This window comes from Alligator mississippiensis, chromosome 10 (assembly GCF_030867095.1).
Source record: "Alligator mississippiensis isolate rAllMis1 chromosome 10, rAllMis1, whole genome shotgun sequence".
Taxonomy (NCBI): domain Eukaryota; kingdom Metazoa; phylum Chordata; order Crocodylia; family Alligatoridae; genus Alligator; species Alligator mississippiensis.
Genome location: NC_081833.1, coordinates 16064923 through 16087644, shown reverse-complemented (window position 1 = coordinate 16087644; position 22722 = coordinate 16064923). Strand labels below are relative to the sequence as shown.

The 22722-nt window shown below is 53.2% G+C and overlaps 1 protein-coding gene across 1 annotated transcript in view; it reads right to left on the bottom strand.

Moving 5' to 3' along the window:
- Positions 1-407: 407 nt before the first annotated feature.
- SLC25A1 (solute carrier family 25 member 1) overlaps positions 408-22722 on the bottom strand; it is a 37274-nt gene continuing 14959 nt past the window's right edge. Inside the window, exons 2-9 of the mRNA XM_014598848.3 lie at positions 11256-11363; positions 9962-10061; positions 8530-8668; positions 5597-5681; positions 5117-5221; positions 4143-4258; positions 3434-3507; positions 408-2640 (exon numbers count right to left, since the gene is read on the bottom strand). Coding sequence (XP_014454334.1) covers positions 2526-2640; positions 3434-3507; positions 4143-4258; positions 5117-5221; positions 5597-5681; positions 8530-8668; positions 9962-10061; positions 11256-11363 — 842 coding nt within the window. The 3' untranslated portion in view covers positions 408-2525. The remainder of the gene's footprint in view (positions 2641-3433; positions 3508-4142; positions 4259-5116; positions 5222-5596; positions 5682-8529; positions 8669-9961; positions 10062-11255; positions 11364-22722) is intronic.

Sequence of the window (22722 nt, the reverse complement as noted above, 5' to 3'; positions counted from 1 at the left end):
ATACCGAGCATCAGACCCCAGATCTCACTGCCCGGCCAGCAGAGGAGTGGGCTGGGTGGGAACTCCTGCCCTCTTTGCCACCACATGGGGGTCAAGGCAGCAATAAGGCAAATACCCTGCAACCAGAGGGGAAGCACATGGCTATTTGTGTACTGTAAACCAGGCTGCATCGCACAAGGGCTAAAACGGCCTCAGCAAGTGACCTGAAGGCAAGGGTGGGGCAGTTTCTATGTACTCAACCACATCAGTGACACAGGCTTGCAGGGACTGGGCCCTAGCACCCAGGACTTCACTCCGGATGGTTTTGCTCACCTGAAAGGCAAGCGAGGGGGAGTTGACATCCAGTGAGCAAAGGCTTCACACAAACACGGGATGCCACTGGCCCACACACAGCAACCAAGAGACACTTGTTAAACAGGAAACTTTGGTTTATTGTGGATGCTCTCACCAAAGAGCACCAGTTTGGCCTTGAAAATGGCAAGAGAAAGACTTGCTCTACCATCCAGTCTCAAGTGCAATACTAACACCCACCACCCCAACAAGCTTCAAAAGGAACCCCTGGGTTCTACAATAGTAGCAGGAGTGGAACAAAGCACCTGACCAGGCATCCTGTATAGTGCTCCCCCGAGAGCCAGGGTGCATCCTGGCTAGCCAGACCACTGCAAACCACCGTGCTGCAGACAGCTACTGGTGTCTGTCGGCAGATGCATGGCACACCAGCGGCTGCCAATGCTGCAGTAACGTACGTGGCTGGAGCTGCAAGGTCTGGGACCAATACTGTGGAATAGTGTAGTCAACTACTGAACACACACCCGAGTGTGCTTGTGCCTGCACTCACATTTGCACCCTGGTAGGGATGTGCGCTGGCTTTTCAGGCTCAAGGCTTTGTTCAGAAGAGCTTTCTACTTTATTCAAGTTGTGAACACAAAAAGTAATAGAAAAAAAAAAAATTCTCCATGGCTTTGGAGAAAAGAGTGACATTCTCCTAACTCCTCTGGTAGGATAGTATTAAGGCTGCATTTGTTACTGACAGAACATTGAACAGAGAGACCCCCACATCTCCATCATAGACAAGACACACAATTTGGCACAAATGGACTGGAATCATTACAAGCGCTTGGCACTGGGCAAAGAGTTCTCTTCAGATACAGTGCAGGTGTTTACTAGGTCCGTGTTGAGTTTATTTAGTCTCTAGGTACTTATATGGCCCTCATCACTGGAATAGAGAAGCAGAAAGGGGGTGAGAGGCAGGAATGCAGAAGAGGGAATGACCTAATGAGGGAAAGGGCCTCCTCGCGAGTGGTACAGAGGCCAAGCGTAAGGCAAGAGGGTGTCACCCGTACCGTTGCCCCTTCCTCACACCTTCAAATTGTAAACAGAGGGGCTTTGGCAGAGGTGCTGCAGGTTCTGGTTGCTCGGAGGATGTTTCCTCAGCAATGAAAACCAAAACTTCGCCGAGCCCCTGTGGCATGGGTGCCTTTGGTCCATACCAGAATGTTACGTGTCTGGGCTGGGGAGTCAGGGATGTGCCAGGCCTGCAACAGCTCTGCCAGATGCCAATGGTGAGAGAGGAAGACAGGACAGGGCATGCTGTCTGCCCTCAACTTCAAGGAGAGAGAGTGCAGAATGGATTCCCCGTTCTCCTCCAAGGGATGCTGCTGGCCTGGCAGAGCTGACAAGAGGACAGGCATGCTCAGAACAGATTTAAGGCCATGGATCATACTGGATCTGGCTCAGAGGGGAGGGACGAACCAATGCTGGCTGCCCTGTGACACCCCACCCCCCAGCTTCCACGTGCGAAATGGCCAATATAGGCCACACAGCATTAAGTTGCCTCTTCCAAATGGAAATGCTGCACTTGAGGCAAGGATGAGGTCTGCTAGAGCAGGCTGGGGTTCCCCATCACTGACTGAGATAGGCTGAGATCCAAACCATCCCCTCTAGCAATTCCTACATCTCAAGGCTGGCACTGGAGTAGTTGGGAGCTCCCCTACAGCCAGGGCCCTCACAGCATGGCAGAGGGAGCAACCAGCCTTCCAGCCTCTCTCAGTGCAGTGCTGCCTGTTAGGATAGACATGGCATAACAGTGCCTGTCAGTGGAAAGCTACTTGCTGGCTAATTTGGTCCAAAGGCAAAAGGAAACTGACTGAATTCTGAGCTGAAGAACCGTGGCACCTTTCTCACTCATGGGCACCGAGTTCCTAGCTCTTCCTACCCCACCAAGCTGCCACAGCTGGCCACCGTGAAGCCTGCATATAAGATTTCCCCCTCCCCCCATCATGGCATTGCACGATCCATAATTTAAACCTATCACAGTTCATTCCTATAAATAAAGGTCATTGGGTTTGTTAAAGGAAGGAAGGAATGGGGAGGGGGGCATGGGGTGGCTTCCCCTGCCTGCACACACATGGGAGACTTGAGCCCCCAGCACCGCCTCTGGTGATGTGTCCCTCTGGTTCCGGTCATCCTTCCCCAGCTGTGGCCTGGCAGAGGTGGAGGCGGTGCTACTGCCCGGAGCCATGGGCTCAGTCTGTCTTCCACACCTTGTTGAGGAGCTTGACCACTTCGTCATAGATGACAAAGACAATGGCCACGTCCAGGCAGACCCGACCCAGGCGCGGGATGGTACCCTTGTAAAACCTGTCAGCAAGGGAGAAGCAAGGGGTGAGCAGGGAGCCTGGCGCAGACTGGAGAGAGGTAGTACCTGGGCTTCCTTTGGTGGAGCAGGAGAGACCAGGACTATGACACCTCACCCTGCCCTCCAGCTCAACCCCTCCCCCTTAAGTCGTGAGCTGCATGTGTCCTGGTCCCTGCTGGCAGCAAGGTGTTATGGAGGAGCTCCCTCCAGGCCAGGGAACTCCAACAGGAATTTCAAATCAGCAATGACAGATTTTCAAGGACCCTGACCAGGAGCTTCTACCAACAGCTGTGAAGCAGGATCTCTTCTACCCAGCTGACCCAGCTTCTCCAGAGGTTCTGGACCAGCTCCTCAGCTGGTGCAAGCCAGCAAATTTCATCCTAACCCACGGGCTGGTGTCACTTGCACAAAAGCCAATAAAATCCTTACTTGCTCCCCCAATCCCTTCCCTGTCCTTCTACATCTCTGCTGAGCAGCTCACACCCAGACCATGCCTCTATTCCCTGCCCCTTCTATTCACCCTTTTGTCTTTTCTAGACTGCCCCTTACAACCAGGGACAAGCCTCCCATACACACAGGCCCAGAGGCTTCTCAGCCTCCAAATCCCAGAAGCAGGTGCCTGTTAACCAGGAACCCCAAGCTGACACCTGTTCCTCTATTCACCTGCTTTGCCAGTGGCACTGGACTGTGGTGGAGGGATTGTTCTCAACACTACCACCCTCCTCCCCCATTTTCAGAGCCCCAAGCACCCCTGTGCTGCCCTCACACCAAAAGGAGACAAGACACAGGACTCACGCCAGGGGCCCTTCGTATTTCATGATCTTGTAGGCACAGTCCCAGGTGCTCTTGTACTTGTGCGCTTCCAGTCCCTAAAGGAAGTAAAGAGAAGGGTCAAACACTCACATCACAGCCCTGGGGTGGGTTAATAGAAAACTCATTCCTAGGCAAGGGAACCTGGGGCCTACACCAGTCATGTTCACCACCCCGTGGTTTCCCTAGCATAGAACTTATGTCCACACAAATTATATGCAATGGGCCAAAGGCATGGCCACCACCATTCAGCATAGCCAGAGCCCCACAAAATCTTCAGAATCAGGGTCCAGGGCTGCTGTGCTGGAGTGGATGGAGACACCTGGGGTCATCAATCCAACTCTGGGCACAGAATTCCTTCCAAAATCTCCCATGAATCTCTCCTTCAGGGAGCAGCACAAAAGGTACCCAGAGGGCAGTGCCACTTACAGCCAGGGCTATGGGACAAAACTACACTGGCCCTAAATCCAAAACAGTTTGGCTAGTATGGACATGACCACCCACTGGCACCAATGTTGGAGGACTATCATAGGGAATGCTCTTTGCCCCTGCTCTTCCTTTGTATAGCAGTTCCCCATCCTGCCATTTCCACACTTGGTAAAGGGGCCCTGAACAGGTATACAGCACTGTGGGTAAGGAGGCCAACAGCAGGCTCTCAATAAATGCCAAGAAGTCATGTGACCACACACTGTACCTGCATCCTGGTTTTCACCACATCCAGCGGGGTGTTGCCAAAGACACTCGCAGCTCCGGCAGTGGCCCCAAACACGCCAGTGATAAAGGGGTTTATGACCTTATTTGGATCATCCCCTGTGGAGAGGAAGGGACCAAGTGTTGAGGGGACAGCAAGAGAAGGTTGGTGGGAGGAGGTTGAAGAGAAACATAGGACAAAAGATGGTTAGAAACCAAGCAAGGGAAGGTACATCACCAAATCCTTTTGCACATAGTGGCTGTGCAGGCTCTGAAAGGCTTGGGTGGCAACCCAGTGCAGTAGGAGTTTGGGCCCCAACAAGCAGGAGTCATGATGCCTCTGGGGACACGACAGGGCTGCAGGGACCAGAGACAAGCTTTCTGCAGCCACCAGCAATAGGCAGGAGCTGGTGCAGCCATTTGAGGCTGACTGGCGTTTACAGAGACTTGAAAGCTCACAGAGCCCCCAAGATCCTAGTTGACTTGGGGCCTGGAGAGCAGGAGGCCCTGGGGCACTGGTTTGGAGGGCAGGGGTGAGAAAGCGACTCCTGGTGGCTTAGTTCTGGGCAGATCCTAGTGTCCAAAGGAGCCAGGGCCCTGGAAGTATGAGGAAGGAGGCTGAATGGTGCAGCAAGCAGATGTGAGAAGGCAGAGCACAGGAAGGGGGGCGCTGTTCCATTTCCCCCGCTGGCTTACATTTTGAAGCCCCTGGGCTCCTCTTCTCCCCACCTCTGCACTGTCCCTTCCTCAGTCCTGTAGAAGCAAAGCTGCAGAGACTGAGAGGGGGGCATTCTTGTTTGAGGGAAGGACTGAAGCTCAGGGGAGGCTGGAAGAAGCCTAAAAACTCCTTTTGATACAGGAAATCTCAGACGGTCTTGGCCAATGGTAGCTAGAGCTCCCAGAGCCATGCAGAGGCAGGGGTTGGCCTAGAAAAGCTGGGAGTCAGCAGCTGTGTTGGGAAGAGCAGAGTCCCCATACCTTTGTACCAGTTCTTAAGAGAGGTCATGACAAAGAAGCGAATGGCCTGGTTGGATCCCTGCTTGAGGACAGTGGCTGTCAGCCCCTGGTAGGTGCCCTTCAGACCTGCAGCGAGATGGAGGCAACATTAGGGGAAGGACACAGCAGCAAGACTGGCTCATCCAAAACCACCACAACCCCCTGGCTCTCAGCCCTCAGGCCCACAATACAGCCCTTCCCTCCCCACACGCACACCAGGCACAAACAGCAACCATCTTCCCCCAGGGTCCCACCTGCTTGGCTCACACGTGTATTTAGCTTGGACAGGATGATGCAAAGAGCTGATCTGTGAAAGATGTGATGTTCAAGTTCACATTGGCTGCAGGGGTGAAGCCTAGTGTCTGCATGGCTTTGGTGAGCTGCCAGAAAGCTACAGCCACCTATCATTTGGTCTCCCCTTCTTTGCAATGGAAGCTACCCTACTCCAGAGACCTCACTCACCCTGCTCACGGACGATCTCCCGTACACCATGGAAGAAACCACGGTACTTGGGCTTGGGGGAGCATTGGTCATGGATAAACTTCACCTGCAGGGAAAAAAAAAAACATTAGAGCCTGCCATGAAGCCCCACCAGGATGTGGACAGACCCCCCATGGGTACCCCAGAACTACAGGACGTGGACAGACCCCCCCCCATGGGCACCCCCACTCAGATGCCCAGCAGCTGCGCTCTGCTCAGGAATTCAGCAGTGCGGGGCTAAAACTCTGTATCTACCCATGTGCGTGCGCTAATGGAGGCCAGTCAGAAAGAGAGCCCTCCAGTCTAGAGATCATTTGCCTTACCCAGAATGATTTCAGCTGAGGAATACCCAAAACGTTCAGAAGTAGCAACTTGTTGAAGAGAATCTGGAAGTCCAGGGATGGACAGGAGGGTGGGTATTACTAACTCATGTCACCAGATCACACATGAACCTACTGATCACCTGTGAGCTCTTATAATACATGAGTAACAATTGCTTCCCACATGGGAGAGTTGAGGCAGAGAAGTGAAGCGATTCCTAATAAATACTGGTCTAATAAAAGGTATCATTTTGGAACCAAGACTTCTAGTTTTTTGTATGCGATTCACTTAAGTCATTCAGCAAGGTCAGTGGCAGAGCCAAGAACAGCCTCCAGGGCCCCAAATCATCTGAGTGACAGCACGTTGTGTTCTCAACCTCCTCTCAGGGAGAGGCAGGAGGTGGTCACGATTCCTCCGACCAATTGTCCAGCCTAGGTTTCAGACATAATATCACACACTACAGGATGCCTTTGTGCCCAGTTACCATTTACAGGGACATGTTTTGCAGTTAAATTCCTGTTTCCAGCCCATGCTTCATGGGAGATGTTGGATCTGGGGGTCATAAAGCGAGGAAGGAAAACTGAGCCCAACATATGGGGAAAGAGAGTTGAGAGAGAAATAGCTTCAGAGCATGGAGCAGCCTGCCACTGACTGAGGTACCTGGCCATGCTTTTAGCATTACTGTTGTTCATGTTAGTATGCCGAGCATCAGGTTCTGGGGTCAAGCCTCAAAACAAGTCTCCCAGCACAGGACAGGTAGGCCAAGAAAGTCAAATCCAGTCTGAGTTCTAGTGAATACAGGCAACCCTTGCTTAATGCGGTTTTGTTATAGTGCTCATTTAAAATACCTACCTAGTTTCGCTCAGCACAGGGGTGGGAGCAGTGGCAGCAAGGGAAGTGGTGAGACAGTGACAGCTGGCGGGAGCCCAGGGACGGGTGGTGGAAGCCTGGGATCCGCTCCGGCATGTGGTGCTGGAGCGGGTGGGGAGGAGCGGTAGCAGTGAGAAGGGGAGGGTGGGGGGCCGGGCAGCGTGAGCTTAGAGCCCTGGCCAGTGGGGCCCGGGAGTGCAGGGTCTGCTCTGGCATGTGGTGCTGGAGTGGCCAGTGGGTGGGAAGGAGCGGCAGCAGCAGCAGCGAGAAGGGGCGGGTGGGTGGTATGAGCACAGGGGCTGAGCCAGCAGGAGGACGGGGCCCAAGGCCAGGGCTGGCAGGAGTGCAGGGCCTGGGCCAGTGCAAGCCAAGCCCAGAGAGCTCCCCCACCGCCGGGCTGCAGCCCATGCCCCATTTTGCTCCAGGTCACACACCCGTGGGGCACAGCCACCATCCCAAGCCTGCAGCCATCTGGTGGTGGCAGCTCATCCCAGTGGTGGTGGGCCTGGAGGGAACCCCCACTGGGCAAAGCAGGGTGCGGGCAGGTAGGTGGCCCCACTGCATACCCCATGCCAGAGCCCCAACTCAGGACCCATGGGTGGGTGGCTGGGGCTGTGTGCACAGGTGCTCTGGGGGCTGGCAGGTGCTGGCTGGCAGGGGCCATCACAGTGGGGGAACAAGGCCAGGAGGAGCCACGCGCATGATCAGGGATCAGGGAAGCAGACCCTACGATGACAGGCTGAGAGCCCTGGGGCTCTTTAGCCTAGAAAAGCGCAGGCTCAGGGGTGATCTGATGGCCACCTTCAAGTTTATCAGGGGTGATCACCAGTATCTAGGGGAACGTTTGTTCACCAGAGCGCCCCAAGGGATGACGAGGACGAATGGTCACAAACTACTACAAGATCGTTTCAGGCTGGACATAAGGAAGAATTTCTTTACTGTCCGAGCCCCCAAGGTCTGGAACAGCCTGCCGCCGGAGGTTGTTCAAGCGCCTACATTGAACACCTTCAAGATGAAACTGGATGCTTATCTTGCTGGGATCCTATGACCCCAGCTGACGTCCTGCCCTTTGGGCAGGGGGCTGGACTCGATGACCTTCCGAGGTCCCTTCCAGCCCTAATGTCTATGAAATCTATGAAATGAAATCTATGATGCCTATCCTGGCACAGCCCACGTGGTGCCTTGCCACAGCGGCCTGGCCAGGGCCGGCAGGTAGTGCAAAAACCAATCATCTTTATTTATATTAAATCCTATGGGGAAATGGGTTTCACTTAATGCTGTTTCACTTAGCACTTGGTTTTTCCAGAACCAAGTAAGAGTGCCAAGCAGGGGTTGCCTGCACCTTCCATCCACAAGGAAATCCCTCCAGGGAAAGTCTTCTCTTGAAAATCCCACTTCTCACCACTAGGGCTCATCAGAAGGCCGTAGTCATTTCATCTTCAGCAAAGCACAACTCCATTCTTGGCCACAGCTCACAGCAGAAAAGCTGAGTTTGGCCAATGCACTGTTCCCAGTGTTTGAAAGTGGTTTACTAGTGCACAAGGCATGCACTTGAGCTCTAGGTCATGCAGCAGGAGGTAGTCACAGGGCAAAAGCTTTCTCCAAACATGGGAGTCTTCCCAGCCTCTTCCCCCTACTCTGACTCATTCCCAGAACATCCCAGGGGCAGCAAAGGGCTCCCCTCCATGCAGGCCCCTATGTAGGCCTGCAGGTCTCTGCTGTACCTTAATGGTCTCCATGGGACACACCACCATGACTGCCTCTGCCACCCCAGCTCCCAAGCCACAGAAGAGGCTGCGTGTGCTGTCCAGCTTCCCCTGCTCGTCTCTCATCTGGTTGCTGAGGAACTCGAACATGCCGAACCTGGCAGGGGAGAAAGGCCACAGATGCAAAACCTGCTGGACCCTGCAGAAAGCTAGATGCTGGGCACAGAACTGGGGGCAGCTGGGAGCCGGTGTGGGGCAGCCCTTCAAATGGGATTCACTCCCAATTCCTGCTCAGAAGGGCTTCCCTGGCCTGGTCCCTCCCTAGTGCCATGCCATTGCCTGGCCCCCACTGCATCCATCATGTGCAGACCCTCAGGCCCTTCTCCTCTGCCAGCTGCACCCGTTTCCAAACAGTTCCCCGGGAAAGGCAGGTGCAAGTTGCCCAACGAGCCAAGGCGGTGGGGCTACGGGGCTGGCACCAGGCTGGGACTACTGACAGCTATCAGCGACAAGTAGAAACAAAGACGCAGCAGCCTCTGCCAGGGCGTCTTGCCAGCCGCAGCATCTCATCCAGCCTCCTTCCCTCCTGATTCATCACCTCATGTTGCCACACCAGGAGAAATGGCCAACTGCAAGCACGCTGCTTTACATCACTGGAGAAAAAGTCACTTCATGGAGGTGGCACCGAGAGATGTGGTGAAGAACAAGTTACTCAAACTGCTCTTTGAGCCAGCACCCCTGGCATAGCTCTCTGCCGCAGCTCTGGATGTTCTCAGTCTGGCTCAAAAAGTGAAGGGTACATAGGGACAACCTTGCTGCCTCTTGGGGGACTGAAGCACTGTACCGGAACAACAACTTGCAGACAGTGAGCCGTCCTAGTGATGTGCCCCATGTCACCTCTCTGTTCCCTCACCATTTGTCCCAACAATAACGCCACACATTGTTATTATGGAAAGCTCCACAGGCCTAAGAAGCAGGCATGCTCCTCTGCTCTCAGAGTTGCTCAGGGCTCCAAGGACAGACCCTAACCTGCAGCTCCTTCAGGGGACGTGCATCCACAGCCAGCCAGGAGAGGTGCCTGGAAGACAGTAGGCCTTTGGTGCCAGGACAGCACAGACCTGGCTTTGCATTTCTTCCTTCTGCAGCACTAACCCTGGCCAGGGCGACAGCCCCAAAGTGCCACAAGGCAGGGAGGACAATTTTCTCCTGGGGATTACAAGGGATCTCTTTGGGAGTTTGCTCTACTCGGTCTGGGAGACTCGTGGGAGTAAGGGAGACCATAAGGACCTCCACAGTGGTGTCCAAGTCAGCTGGGGACACCCAGCTCACACACATGGGTGATGTCGATCCACTGGGCCTCAAATGCATACTGCTGCAGCCAGCCTAACTGGCTGAACATTGTCCAGAGCCATCCCCCCCCCCCAAGGAAGCCATCCCTGGAGCTCCTTACCTCACAGCAGCCTTGGGTATGGAGCCATACACCAGTGAGCTGAGACCTCGGTACAGCCCCTTCACTCCATGGCCACGCACAGTCTGCTTCACACAGTCCGCTAGGGAAAATTGCATGGACCAAAAGGTTTAGTCTCCTCATCAAGCCAACATGGCAGCACCCCCACCAGGCCAGGCACTGCCCTCACCATCCCCAGTGAACATCCACAGCACAGGGGCAGGAAAGAAGAGCCAGGGTAATGTGATAAGCTGGCTGCAAATGCTCCATTGGAGAACATTAGACACGTGCCAGTGAACATGCTCACATCAGCTAATATCTACAGCCAGTGAGCTGAGGAACCGACCTTGCCTGCAATTAATGGATGTGTCCCACATGGCAGAGCATGGAAGTGGTGGCCTCTACCAATGAGGTTGAAGTCACATGCAGCAGGGTCCCTGGCATATGGCTGACTGCTCATGACTCCCAGCACATGGGCTCTGGTGGGGCACACATGCAGCAGGACATTGCCTGCAACTGCAGAGACATGCTGGACAAAGGAGCACCTGCAACAGCAGGGGGAAGCACTGGGTTGCAGAACTGCTTTTCAGCTGGACTTGGAGCGAGTCAGGGGCTGACACATCTCTGCAGGTCCTCAGGAGCATGGCTCCAATCCAAACACAGAACCAATGGCTTTGGAACCACATACTCTGCCCTGACCTCAGCCTGCCTTGCCAGCCACTGCCTGGCTGGCTGCCTAAATCTCAGCTGGGAGAAGGGTCTGATAGCCAGCAGCAGTGCCCAGTGCTGACACCATGCAGCAAGTAGCCTGGACACCAGCAGGAGGTTTTGGTCCTGCTAGTCAGGGACTCCTGCAGCTCTATCTGGCCTGGAAAAAAAGCCATCATGCCTGGGACTCCTCCAGCTCCTCTGTTCTGATGCAGCCTGCACTGTCCAATCCTTGCCTAATGCACACACTGGCTCCCAGGTACCTTGCATAGCACAAGTGGTGCGGTGCGCTGAGGGAAGATCTCATCTAACCAAGGCCTCTAAGGTTGGTTACTGGTAGACATTTAAGCTTGAGAGACTGCAGGGATCTGTTCTAGACATACCACAACAATGGAAGGGTTTCTTGGTGGCAGGGGAATACAAGGGCCCCTTCCAGCTCAGAGGTAAATACGCACTGTAGTCCCCATGAAGCCAGCGTGGAGCTACAGAGGAAGAGGAGCACCCAACTGACTGCCGTAGCTCCATGGGCTCATGATCCAGGCAGACTCCCCCATCCCATGGCCAGGCAACTCCAGATCTGCAGACTCACCGATGCCAGCATACCGCGGCGGGTGTGCTTTCTCATCAAGCTGGAGCTGCGTCTTCACATACTCGGTGGGGAATGTAATGCAGATTTCAATGCCACCAGCAATGCCACCTGCAGATAGAAGAGAGGGAGCTGTAGCAGGGGACTAAACTATTATCCCAGCACCGAGCATCTCCCTGGCATGACCCATCTCCGTGCTTTCTGACTGCCCAGCCCCATCTCACAGTACTTGGAGATGGATATGAGTGCCCACTCTGCTCCTACTCCAGCATCAAAGCAAGGGACGGGTTTTCAGAACCTCCTCCGTAACTCACAAGCTCTTCGGCAAACCTGCTTTTATCCTGGTGTCTAAACAAGGAGCAGCTCTCGAGATTAGCTGAGACCCAGCGGCTGGAGGAGCTCAACGCCTGGCCCACAGTGGTGTCTGCTTACTCTGTTGAAAGAGATGCTCTCTGCTCCCCCTACACATTGGGCACGTCCAGACAAGCGCGCACCTGCCTGTTGCTCTGCCTCAAACCCCTTTGAGGCACATGGTCCCCTCGCTGCTCCTGTTAGTTATGGGCCCTGGGCAGGGGAGCTGGGGCCCTGTGAGGGATGGGGGGGTGGGCTGCACCCTGTGGGGGCCAGGGGACCCACCCCTCCTGAGCAGCCCCCACACAAGGTCCCCCATACCCAGTGCCCCCAGCAATTGCCCTACTCCTACCCACAGACCAACCCACATCCCTCCACATCCACCCATTCGCTTTCCCCCACACCCCTTATCACCCCTTTCTACAAACACCACATTCCCCCCCCCCCATCACACACCCATCATGTATGAAGAAAGCCAAAAGCACAGATCAACACATGTAGGTATTCAGAATTCATTTTTTCCATGATAGAGACACTGGTAGGCTTATAAACATACCAATAAAGCATTACCCAACTTATCACTGTCTCTCTCTCTAGGGGGTATGTGTGGGTGGAGTGGTTTTTTGTTTTAACTGTGGAAGAACATGGATTTTTGGGTATTTTAAAAAAATGGATTTGGGATGCTGCTGCAGCAGTCCAGCTGGCACAAGGGGTAGTGTCCCCAGGTATCAATTGGCTGGGCCCCAGAAGCTCCAGAGAGTGAGTAGCCCCGAGCTGCTTGCCAGCTTTTTGTATGGATGGGGCCAGGACAGGGCAGCTTTTTATACTGCTGGGGACAGCACAGGTGCTGGTCCCGGGCTCTAGCTCCCCCGGGCTGCAAATCCAGGAGGAGCCAGGCAGGGTTATTTTGCCCTAAGTGGCACAATTTGCTCTACACCAAAGTGCCTGTCCAAGCACATGCGCCGAGGCAAAAAGCCCCAGCTCAAATTTGCACCACTTCTATTTGAGCTGGTGCAAGCACTCATGCTTGCATGTGTGGACATGCCCATTGTCTCTTCGTGCCATGACCTTTTCAGGACAAGGTTCATCTTCCATTGAGCATACATAGAGCACCTTGCACCTTGCAACCATCATGGGGCTTCCAGGTGCCCCTGTCCCATAATCATCAGGGGGTTCTGCTGGCAGAAAAGTTCTTAGTGCCATTACATTATGGCACCAGTGGAGTATACCATCCGATTCAGGGAGCACAGGGCAGACCACACATAGTACAGGCCAAGGACACTTTTTGATCCTAGCTCTGGCCCCAGGCAGAGTCAGTGCCACAGGCAAGTCCTCCGTCTGACTGGGGCTTGTTCCACCCACTTGTGTCCAGTAAGGATGCTGCTCACAAAACACAGAAAATGAACCCAACTACTTTACAGGATCAGAGAGATGGTTCTCTACACACTCCTGCCAAGACTTGCTTCAACCTCCCTCTCTCCTCCACTCCCAGCTCCTTTCACCACACCTGACTTAAGAACTACCTCTCACTTCCCACTACCAGCTCCCTGGGCTCCCCTGACAAGTCAGTCTGCGCATACACATGCGGAGACCAAGCTGCAAAAGATGTGACCTGCTGCATACAGAGTTGCTTGCATCTGCCTGGTAAACTCTGCCTCTGCTCACCTCCCACACGGCACCATGGGGGGGGGGCTGGCACTGGACTCCCTGCTACAGAGGCTCTGCACAAACCTGGAGGCATGTGCAGCAGCCTCAGCAAACTGGTTCTCATTGGATCCCAGGCAAAGGTCCATCCTGGTGAAGCTAGGCAGGCAGACTGGCCTGTTTCCAGGGCAGCTATGCAAGGCTCAGCCCCAGGTTCATCTTTGGGATTATGCACTAGATGAGCAACAATGGAGACTGCTTAGGATTTTACCTTCCACAACTGCCTTTATGGTAGCTTGAAGCAACAGGCACAGCATCAAGTCTCCAGCCCCCAGCCCAGCAGCATCTCCTGGGTGTCCTGCCCCTGAGAGCAATGCAAGCCTGGCCATGCAGCTCCCTGCTGCCTCCCCAAGAGCCCTCCACGCCTTTCCCTCCCTGGAGAGGCAGGCGCCTCCCCTGCCCTGCTGCTGCAGCCTCAGTACTGGCAGGCACCTGCCCCCCCCCCCCCCCCCCCCCAATACAGCCATCCCCCTCCACACCCCAGACAGTCCCCCAGCACACCCCTGCCCCTCAAAGACTTGCCTGCATGCAGCTACTAGGGCTGCATGCCAGCTATGTGCGCGTGCATACACAGACCCACATGATGCCCCTGACTCCAAGTGCCTTCCCCCATTCCCCCAGCCCCAAGCAGCTCCTTGCTAGGGCAAGCCAGGAAGTGCCAGGATAAACTCCAGTTCTGAGCAGAGCAAAATCTTAGACATTTGTTCATATTTAAAAAAAAAACTGCCCAGAAGAAAGTGGTAGGACCCAAAAAGAGGACACGTCTGGGAAAACCCAGAGGTATGGTAACCCTTGGCCCATAACTCTGGGCACTACACAAACGCCCAGGGAAAGCCAGCCCTACCCCTTAAAAGCTTAGTCTACAGGCATGAGGGACCAAGTGCAGCAGGGGAAGCAGAGGCACAAAGAGGTGAAGTGTTTTGTCCTGGGTCACACAGCAGCTCAGTCTCCTGACTCTGTCTGGTGCCCTATGTAAAAAGGCACACTGACTCTCCCATGTAACCCCATCCCTTCCATGATTCAGTTTCCCCATCTGTAGAAAGGTGGCATCTTGCAGGCACTGAGACTAAATTACTGGCTGCTTTGCTAGAGCATGAAGAATAATTGCTGCTAACTGCCCCAGAGATACAGATGGACCAATAAGACAGAAGCAGCAGAAGTAATAACCCAGAGGAAACGAAGCAGGACTGGCACATCTCTGAACGTGACTGCAAAGTGCACCAATGTCTGTCTCCACGCGTCCAGGGGAAATGGCCCATCGGAACTGGAGAGAGGCCAGGCTGCCCAGATCAGCATCCTGAGGAAGGAGGGTGCTCACGTGACAGTGGCATCTTCACAGCAGTCCTACCCTGGGCTGGGAGAGGGCAGTTCTCTGTTCTCCTCTCAGGGCTGTGCCAAGCCACCCAACAGCTCACACAGCGTGTTGTCACCATACAAGCCACAGCACAGCTTTATTCCTCTCGCCCAGCAAGTGCAGTGCCAGCAGGGAGGCCAGCAAGAGAGCTGGAACAGCACATAGACAGATGGTGGGAAACAGAGCAAAGAAGGGGACAAAGAAGGTGCGTCAGACAGCACGGAGGTGCCAGGAGCAAGATGCTGGCACAGCACAGCAGGACAGTCCATCTGTTATGATGACCTGCCCTAATCTGTCCCAACGGGTCTTTTCTGGCATTCATCCTGTTCAACCCATCAGCCTGTGATGGGTTAGCTCAGCTACCTTTTTTTTTTTTTTAAATCTCTCAGCCAGCCTGCCCTACCCCAGTTCCTAGATCGCAGGACCCCCTTCTATCCAGGGCACGCTAATCAACCCCGGGGTGCCTTGCAAGGCTTTAAATAAATCTACCTCAATACCCCATGCCTCTAGGCTAAATGCTGCACTAAAGAATATGCAAAGGCAGCTCTCTCTGGAGTCAGGAGCAGCTGTCTGCATGTACGAATCTGAACCCACAGCAGGGTCCAAAGAAAATGTAGCTCCCTGATGTTTTGTGAGCATGAGATCAGCAACAGGAACCTCACTTTCAGCCAAGTGCTGCAGAAGCCAATTTGTAGATATGCAGACCCAGCAGGGCTATGTTAATTATAATTAAGCCTGCACAGGTAATTCCAGGGCTGACTCCGACCCAGGGCAGGGGGAGGCTGGTGTGTGTGTTAAGAGCTATTCGAGAAAGATGTTCCTTAGCAAAAATTAAAAATAAAAAAATCACAGCTTTCAGCAGTTAGCAGTGTTGGGGTGGCTGGTGATGAAAGTGTTTGGGGCTCTCACCAAGCTCTAAGCTTTCCAAGAGCATTTCCAGCTCCCATGCTACGGGCTCTAGTGTTGACATTAGCTGATATCAGCACAGCAAGGTGTTCTGGTTCAAGAGGAAGGATCAGTTTAACCCCGAATTCACAGGATGTCAATTCTGGGTGTCAGGACAAAACGGATACTAAACTCACTATAAAATGCCTCAGAAAGCCTGCAGAGAAGAGCGAGGAGCCATGGAGAACCCTTATAGACAGCAGCTTAAGTATAAAAAATAATTGAAGTATTTTTGCCCTGCAGCAGCAGTTCCCTAGCACAAAGGACCTTGCAAATATGCCTGCCCCTAGGCACAGGGATTTCTGAAGTAGATTTACCATCACGTGCTTCTTGTACAGACCCTGTGGTTTTTAATTCATATGGATTAAAAGGCACCAGGGAAAGCCTGCACAGAACCCAACTCAGACCCTGTTCACACTCACTCCCTGCCACCTTTTAAGTTTAGTTCTTGTCAAAACAAGACCTATTATTCGACTCCAACTCCATTTCCACTGAATTAGGGCCTTCCTTACTCACGGTACAACCATGAAACAAAATGTAGCCAGCCTGAGCTCTCAGGAGGCAACGCCAGACAGGAAAACTGGCCTTAATTAAATCAAAAGAACAGAGCAGACCCCTGGGCAGTTGTGCCAGCCTCCCTGACTCGGTTCTCCTGCTTGCAGGCCTGCGTTTCTGCTGGAACCTCAAGTAAGTTGGGTTAAGTCCCTAGTGGCAGGGATAATTATTCTGCACCCTACAGTGGCACCTCAGAAGTCTGTCAGGGCTCAGACAGGCTGAAGCTGAGGAAGCGAGACAGAGCATGCTTGCTTTCCAGCCTAGGTGGAAGCAAACTGGTACTGAGCTCAATAGAAATCTTCTCTCTCAAAATACTGATGTCAAAGGAGCCACCAGATCTCTTAAGCTCTGCCTGCCCAGCTTGGATGTGAGCTCTACCGATGTTTGCAGGGATGCAACACTCTTTGGGTCTAAGGTTTGGGTTTGATTCATTAAGAGGAACTAGGTCAGCTCCTGATCAGAACTGCCCTAGTGCTACGGGCGTTTGGGTCTGGGCATTTATCACAACTGCTCTCTCCTGGTCTGTCATGCCCACTGAAACTGGCAGGCAGCATGTTTGAGCTGTAGGACCTCCAGTTCAGATCAAACCAAGGAGCCACAGGTTTAAATATTGCAAAGAAGGGGAGGATAGAGAGGGTGCAGCTTGAAATCCCCACCATCCACAGATGTTGCTGCCCCTTTGGGAAACAAGAGCATGCGTAATGCCATGCTGAAACCATGCACGCTTCATAGCCCAACCTTTTTCCTAGGCCGCATTGGAGGCACAAGCTGACAATACTTCTCCCCATCCCAAACTCCATCACTGGCTTCCATTCTGCTCCCAAATCCAGCTCCCCATACCTGCCTGCTTGCCCTCTCCTCGGCTCCCCCCTGCATCGATTTGCTAATGCTACTGATGCCGACACACCAGGCCAGATGATTTAATTGCTTTATTTGCCTCCTCATTCCACCTCCTTGCACTTTCTCCTGCACCACCCTGCTCAGCGATTGCCTAGCACAGCCACGTCCTGGTGCCCTGCAGTAACATGGATCAGATCAGAGCGGTGGGAGGACTCTTGGCCTGTTACAAAAGGAAAACTATGCTAAACATTCAGAGCCTACAGCCTTCTGGATTTGCAGGGACCAGTGGTCTGGGTGAGGGTTTGTTAAAACCCGACTCCCTGCATCCTGTAGCCCAGCCAGCCTCCTGCACCCTTATCCATGAGAGACAGCTCCGGCAGCCAAATCTAAGGGCCCAAATTCATATACACAGGTATATTCATATATACAGGCAGGGTCACACCAGTGCCCATTCTCCGCCTCAGATGCAGGGGTGATGCCTGCATAAGCAGAGAAGGGTAGGACAGATTTCCTCATCGGTTTCATCTCTGCTTCTCCTTCCCATCAGACTGACACCAACTGCCCCCCACCCAGGAAAGTCCTCCTCCCTACTCTGCCCCAGGCCCGTCTCCACCTCCTTTTTTCTTTTCTGTTCTTCAACAGCAAACAGCCATGACCGTGACTCAGCAGAGCCGTGGCACGCCCCTACCACTGGCAGGCCGGCCAAACACCCAGACAACACCCATTACAGGAACAGGATCTGCCCTGGCTGGGTTGCCAGGGAGCCGGCAGGGATTGGGAATTGTTCATGATGACAGTTATGAACAGGAGCAGAGGGGGAGTTTTTCCCATATAAATGGAAAGGTCCAAGGGTTTCTTCTGCAGCAAGCTCAAGGAGTTTGAGACTCTGGGTCTGGGCTGCTGCGGCTGAGCTAGGAGAGCGAGGAAAGAGAAAGCAGGCACCCCGTGCCAGAGGGCGCATCACAGGATTCACACAGTGTACACCCCTGCCCACAACAGAGCAGCAGCTGTCAGGGCTGCTGTACCAGAGCACGCCCTGCAATTCAGGGTGGATGTGCAAGGTCTACCCTAGCACATGTAGCCTCACTTACAATGCACTGCATAGTAAAGCATCTTGGAGCATCACCAGATAAAGCATATTAAAAGGAGGCCAGGTGCATCACCCCCATTCTACAGATGGGCAAACTGAGGCAGAGGGGTGGAAGCGACTCAACCAAGGCTACCCATCCAGTCAATAGCAGAGCTAGGAAGAGAGACCACTGTTAGCCATCTTAGCATCACAACATCCTCCTTTGGCTTCCACAGTCTGTCCCCAGCTCCCCAAAGCAAAATTTGAGGCCACCTCTTGAAGATCTGTCCCTTTCCCTCCTCAGTACTTCTATTATTCATTTAGAAAAACAGATGGTACAATTCAGCCACCTCACTGACAGGATTAAGCTGGTCACACGGCCAGCTCATGAGGTACTTACACCTGAAATCAGGAGTTGGGGGGGGGGGGGGGGTGTTGGTTGAACCTCAACTCCTGGAATCACGTGGTTCCAAGACAGGGCTTGGAGAACCTTGGCAGGCGGAGGAGGATATCAATGTAGGCATCTAGGCCTCCATAAAAAAAAAACAACCCAAAACACAAGCCACAATCCATTGGGACTCGCAAACCAGAGAGAACAAGAATCCAGGTCATTTGGAATCAATCTCCTGGCTCTGGAGCCTGGGCACTTCAGTTTGGCAGCTCGGCCGATTCACATTTGCACAGTGCCCCACGCTCCTCAGAAGGCAGTTGCTCAATGAAGGCAAAGCTATTTTTTAACTCGGGGTCATTCCCGGCGAGCAGACAGGCAGAAACCCCCACAGTGGGGTGAGGACGGTCTTCTCAGACATGTCCTTCTAAAGATGAAGGGAACTGACCTCCCTTTGTCTTCAGCACAAGTCATGACTTGTCTCAAGGGAAACCATCAGCTGGGAAGGCAAGTTTGTGCATCACACTTGGCTCAACATTTAATCCTCTCCTTCACAGCCCACAGCCTCCCAGGTCAACACCCATGGTCCAGAGATGTACACCTTGCTGGGTCTTCCCCTAGGGGATCCCTCCCCCAGCACTGACCACACCACTGCTGTCACCCTTGTCCAGGACAAGTGCCCTGTTAGTTCTGGAGAAACTGGCAGGGCTGCCCCCGGCCCCTCACATCCTGAACTTGATGGAGCTCTTCCAACTTAGAAACAACACAGCTAAGTCCAGGCATTCACATGGGATGAGCCCTGACAGAAAACCCCACAAGAACAGCTTACAAAGCAGGAACTTATTAAAAGCTGGATTTGGGATGTCTCATCTTCTTATCTGCATGTCTAGGAGTCACCTTCCGACGCTCTTGGCTACTCTGAGGGCTAGAAACTCACAGCCAGACTCCCTGCAGATGTGTGCCTCCAGGAGCCAGGGCTTCCAATAATACAAGCCTCAAGACAAAGCTGTGAGAGTTTACAACACTGACAAGCCTCAGGCACGCAGCAGACCTCAGGTCCCTCTTCTACCATGCTGTCCCCACACCTTGGCCACTTACAGGGCACGCTTAAAGCGGGTAACCTTATCTTGTGTTTCCGCTAAGCACAAGGGGTCTCTTGAAGGGAGTCATGCTGCCTCGCACACTCGGGTTTACCGCCTCCTCCACATTTGCTAGAGAAACCAGTTTCACATACACGCCCTTGGAGCTCCCCTCCCTCCTCCAGCAGTTAAGTGCATCTTTTTCTATCACAGGCAACAATCCTCCTAAGGAGAGGTGCTCAACCTTTTCCCCTGGAGACCCCCTTGCTCCAAGTATCTTCCCTCAGTCAAGCAGAACCTGTGCTAGGAGATGCAGCTGCTCCCTAGCATGCAAACGTCAGGTGAAACCTGGAGAAGGATCCTGACAAGGGGAGAATAGAGACTGGTTTGATTTTACATGGGCTACAGCAGACTGACCTTGCCCTCGTTGCTGAAAGCAGGCTGCTGGCATCACTCAGGATGAACACAGAGCTGCCTGAGCTCTCAGCTCCTCCAAGGGAAACAGGGGTCAGAGAAGCAGTTATTCATGCACCCATATAGCCCGCTGTTTTGCGCTCCCACCAGACAGCAGAGCAGTGCAAGCAGGAATGCCTCCCCACTTACAATTGCTTCTTGACCACTTTACCATGATAACACAACATGCCACGCCATTTGTGTCACTACCAAGTTTGGTCCCTGGCATTTCTTTTTTAATTAGGAAGCCCAGGAGCTATGTGGCCTAGACAGCACAGAGGTGGGTTTGCCCAGATTCAGATCCAGATAAAGTCATCCTGGCATCACTCTGCTGACCCCACAATAGTTAGTGGAGCACTGAATCTTATCCAGTGGGCACAGGCAGCGTGAGACACGCCCTGGCACTGGCAGTGTTAGACATGTCCTGGCACTGGCCGGTAACCCAGGACTGCAGCCCGTAATCCCAGGGCATTCCACATCATGCTGCTTTGTCCAAGAGTCTCCGATTGCTGGCACTGCCAGTAACTTAAGTAGCTTAACCAATGCTGGCCTGCCTGGCAGGGCCTATACACAGTCCTTATTCATCCCTGCAGATACAAGTGCCCAAGGAACACCTGTCTTGAGCTATGGTAATGCCAAAGCAGCAGCAGCAAACTCCTTACTGAAGAGGCTGTGCGCCATGCTGGCAAGCAATCCCAGCTCTAAACCACACACTGCTGGATAAGAGAGCAAGGAGTGAGGCCAACTCCTCTGAACTGTGCCACAAACAAAAAAAAAAAAAAAAGCAGCTTGTTTGCCTTCCAATCCCCACCCCCCTTTACAGTCAGCGTGGGAAAGCTGACAAGCACCCCGCATATTGCAAGATGAGAATCCCCTGCTTCCTCCCATCCACTAGAGTACCTTCATCCAATGGGGCTTTGCACTAAAGTGAACACACATTCCTAGCGAGGGATAAAGATACCCGAGCTTTGATGGGCCTCTACATTCAAAGCATCCAAGCCGCACAAGCATTCCCACTTTACAGACAGGACAGAAAGGGGATGCAAGTCACCCAGGGTCACACAGCAAGTCAACAGCATGGTCACAAATAGGTCTCCTTAATACCCATCCCACTTCCTTCTCCCTCTGCCCCCCTCCAAAAAAAATCATTGATTTCCCTTTTCCATTAGTCTAGTGTGAGGATGCAAATACTCGTCCTGGAACCCAGCAGGACAAGCTGCCTCATTTTCCACTGTAACACAAAGTCTAGAGCTTCAGTGGCTTTGATCAAGGCCTTACTTTCTGGAGCTTCGGACAGACCTGCATCTGTCAACCCAGCATAATGGAGAGAACAACAGTCCTGCTGGCACTGATTAGCTCAGCAGTCAATAAATAAGCAGAGTAGCTAATGGAGCTCTGCTACGCCAGAGAGCTGCTAGGAGCCATGGGCTGGCTGCATTTCAATGGCATCCTCTACTCCCACAGACAAGGCAGCCTGCATGGCCAAGGTCACCTTCTCAGCCTCTCCTACAATGCAATGTTTTTTTATCTGGTACATTTTAAGAGTTGTGAATCATCTGTTCCCAGACAGTCAGGGCCACTAGTTGATGCCTTCTGAATTGCAAGAATGACATTAAAAGGCCAACCATGGGAAGGGAAGAGTTGCAGCCAAACAGAGCTGGCAAGATGAGCAGGCTTTTTTTGATGCCTGCAAGACACCTGCTTTTAACCAGCTCCTTGCTGCCAAGTCTTCTGCATTCCCAGCCTGGCCTGGGTGCTTCAGGGGAATGTCACTTTTAAGAGCATCTGCCACAGCATTTAAAACAAGGGCCAGATTCTGGCCCAATTACAAAAGTGCAGGTCACCTGTGGATTTGTACTAGTGTTACTGAGCAGAACATAGTCCCAATGCCTTGCAATTCTCCTGTGGGCAATAAAACCCCCTGTCCTGAACAGCGAGCGCACACAGCAGCATTATGCAAAGCCTTGCTGTAGGGTGCCTGCTTAAAGCCCATCATCAGGGCTTGCTCCATTACTCAGGACTGGACAAACTAAAGGTCAGATCTGGCTAGCGCCCAGTTTCTAACACTGACACTTGGCTTTTTCAGCCAAAGCAGGAGGATGAGAAAAGTGGGGAAAGTTCAGTTTGGTTCCTTGCAGACTGCTGTGATGCCTTTAAACATACGGCAAATGCACTTCATAACTGAGCATGTTCTTGCATTCGTGTCTCAAGGCGTGTATCCTGCTTTATCATCATGAGCAGCAGCCACAAACCCTGCCTCCAACACCCGCTTGAGATTATAAACTGCTGACGGCATCCAGAGGGGAACAAGGAACAGCAGGCAGTGCAGTGGGCCAGCTAATTGCAGGTCTGCTCCATAGGAGCTCAGCAAACCAGGTGGGTGGAGAGGACTGGATGAGAGCTCTCAGGAGGCAAGAAGCTGCATCTCCCCTCAGGCAGCAGGTCGCATCGCAGAGCTTCCTCCTCCCACTGCATTGCAATCCGAGCCCCACGTGTGTGGGAAAACTGGCAAAACAAAGACACCTAAACCACCCTGGGGCAATAGCACCCTGAGAGACCACCCCTACACCCAGCCTTTACTCTGAAGCGCCCCTAAGCAAAAGGCTCCCACAGCCAGGCTTTTAGCTGCTGCTAGGATTGACAGCTAGTATCCTGGGTGTTCATTTTCTGTGGGAATGAAGAAGTGCAAGGCCCAGGGACTGCCACCGAGCACACTCCCCTGTAAGCCTCTG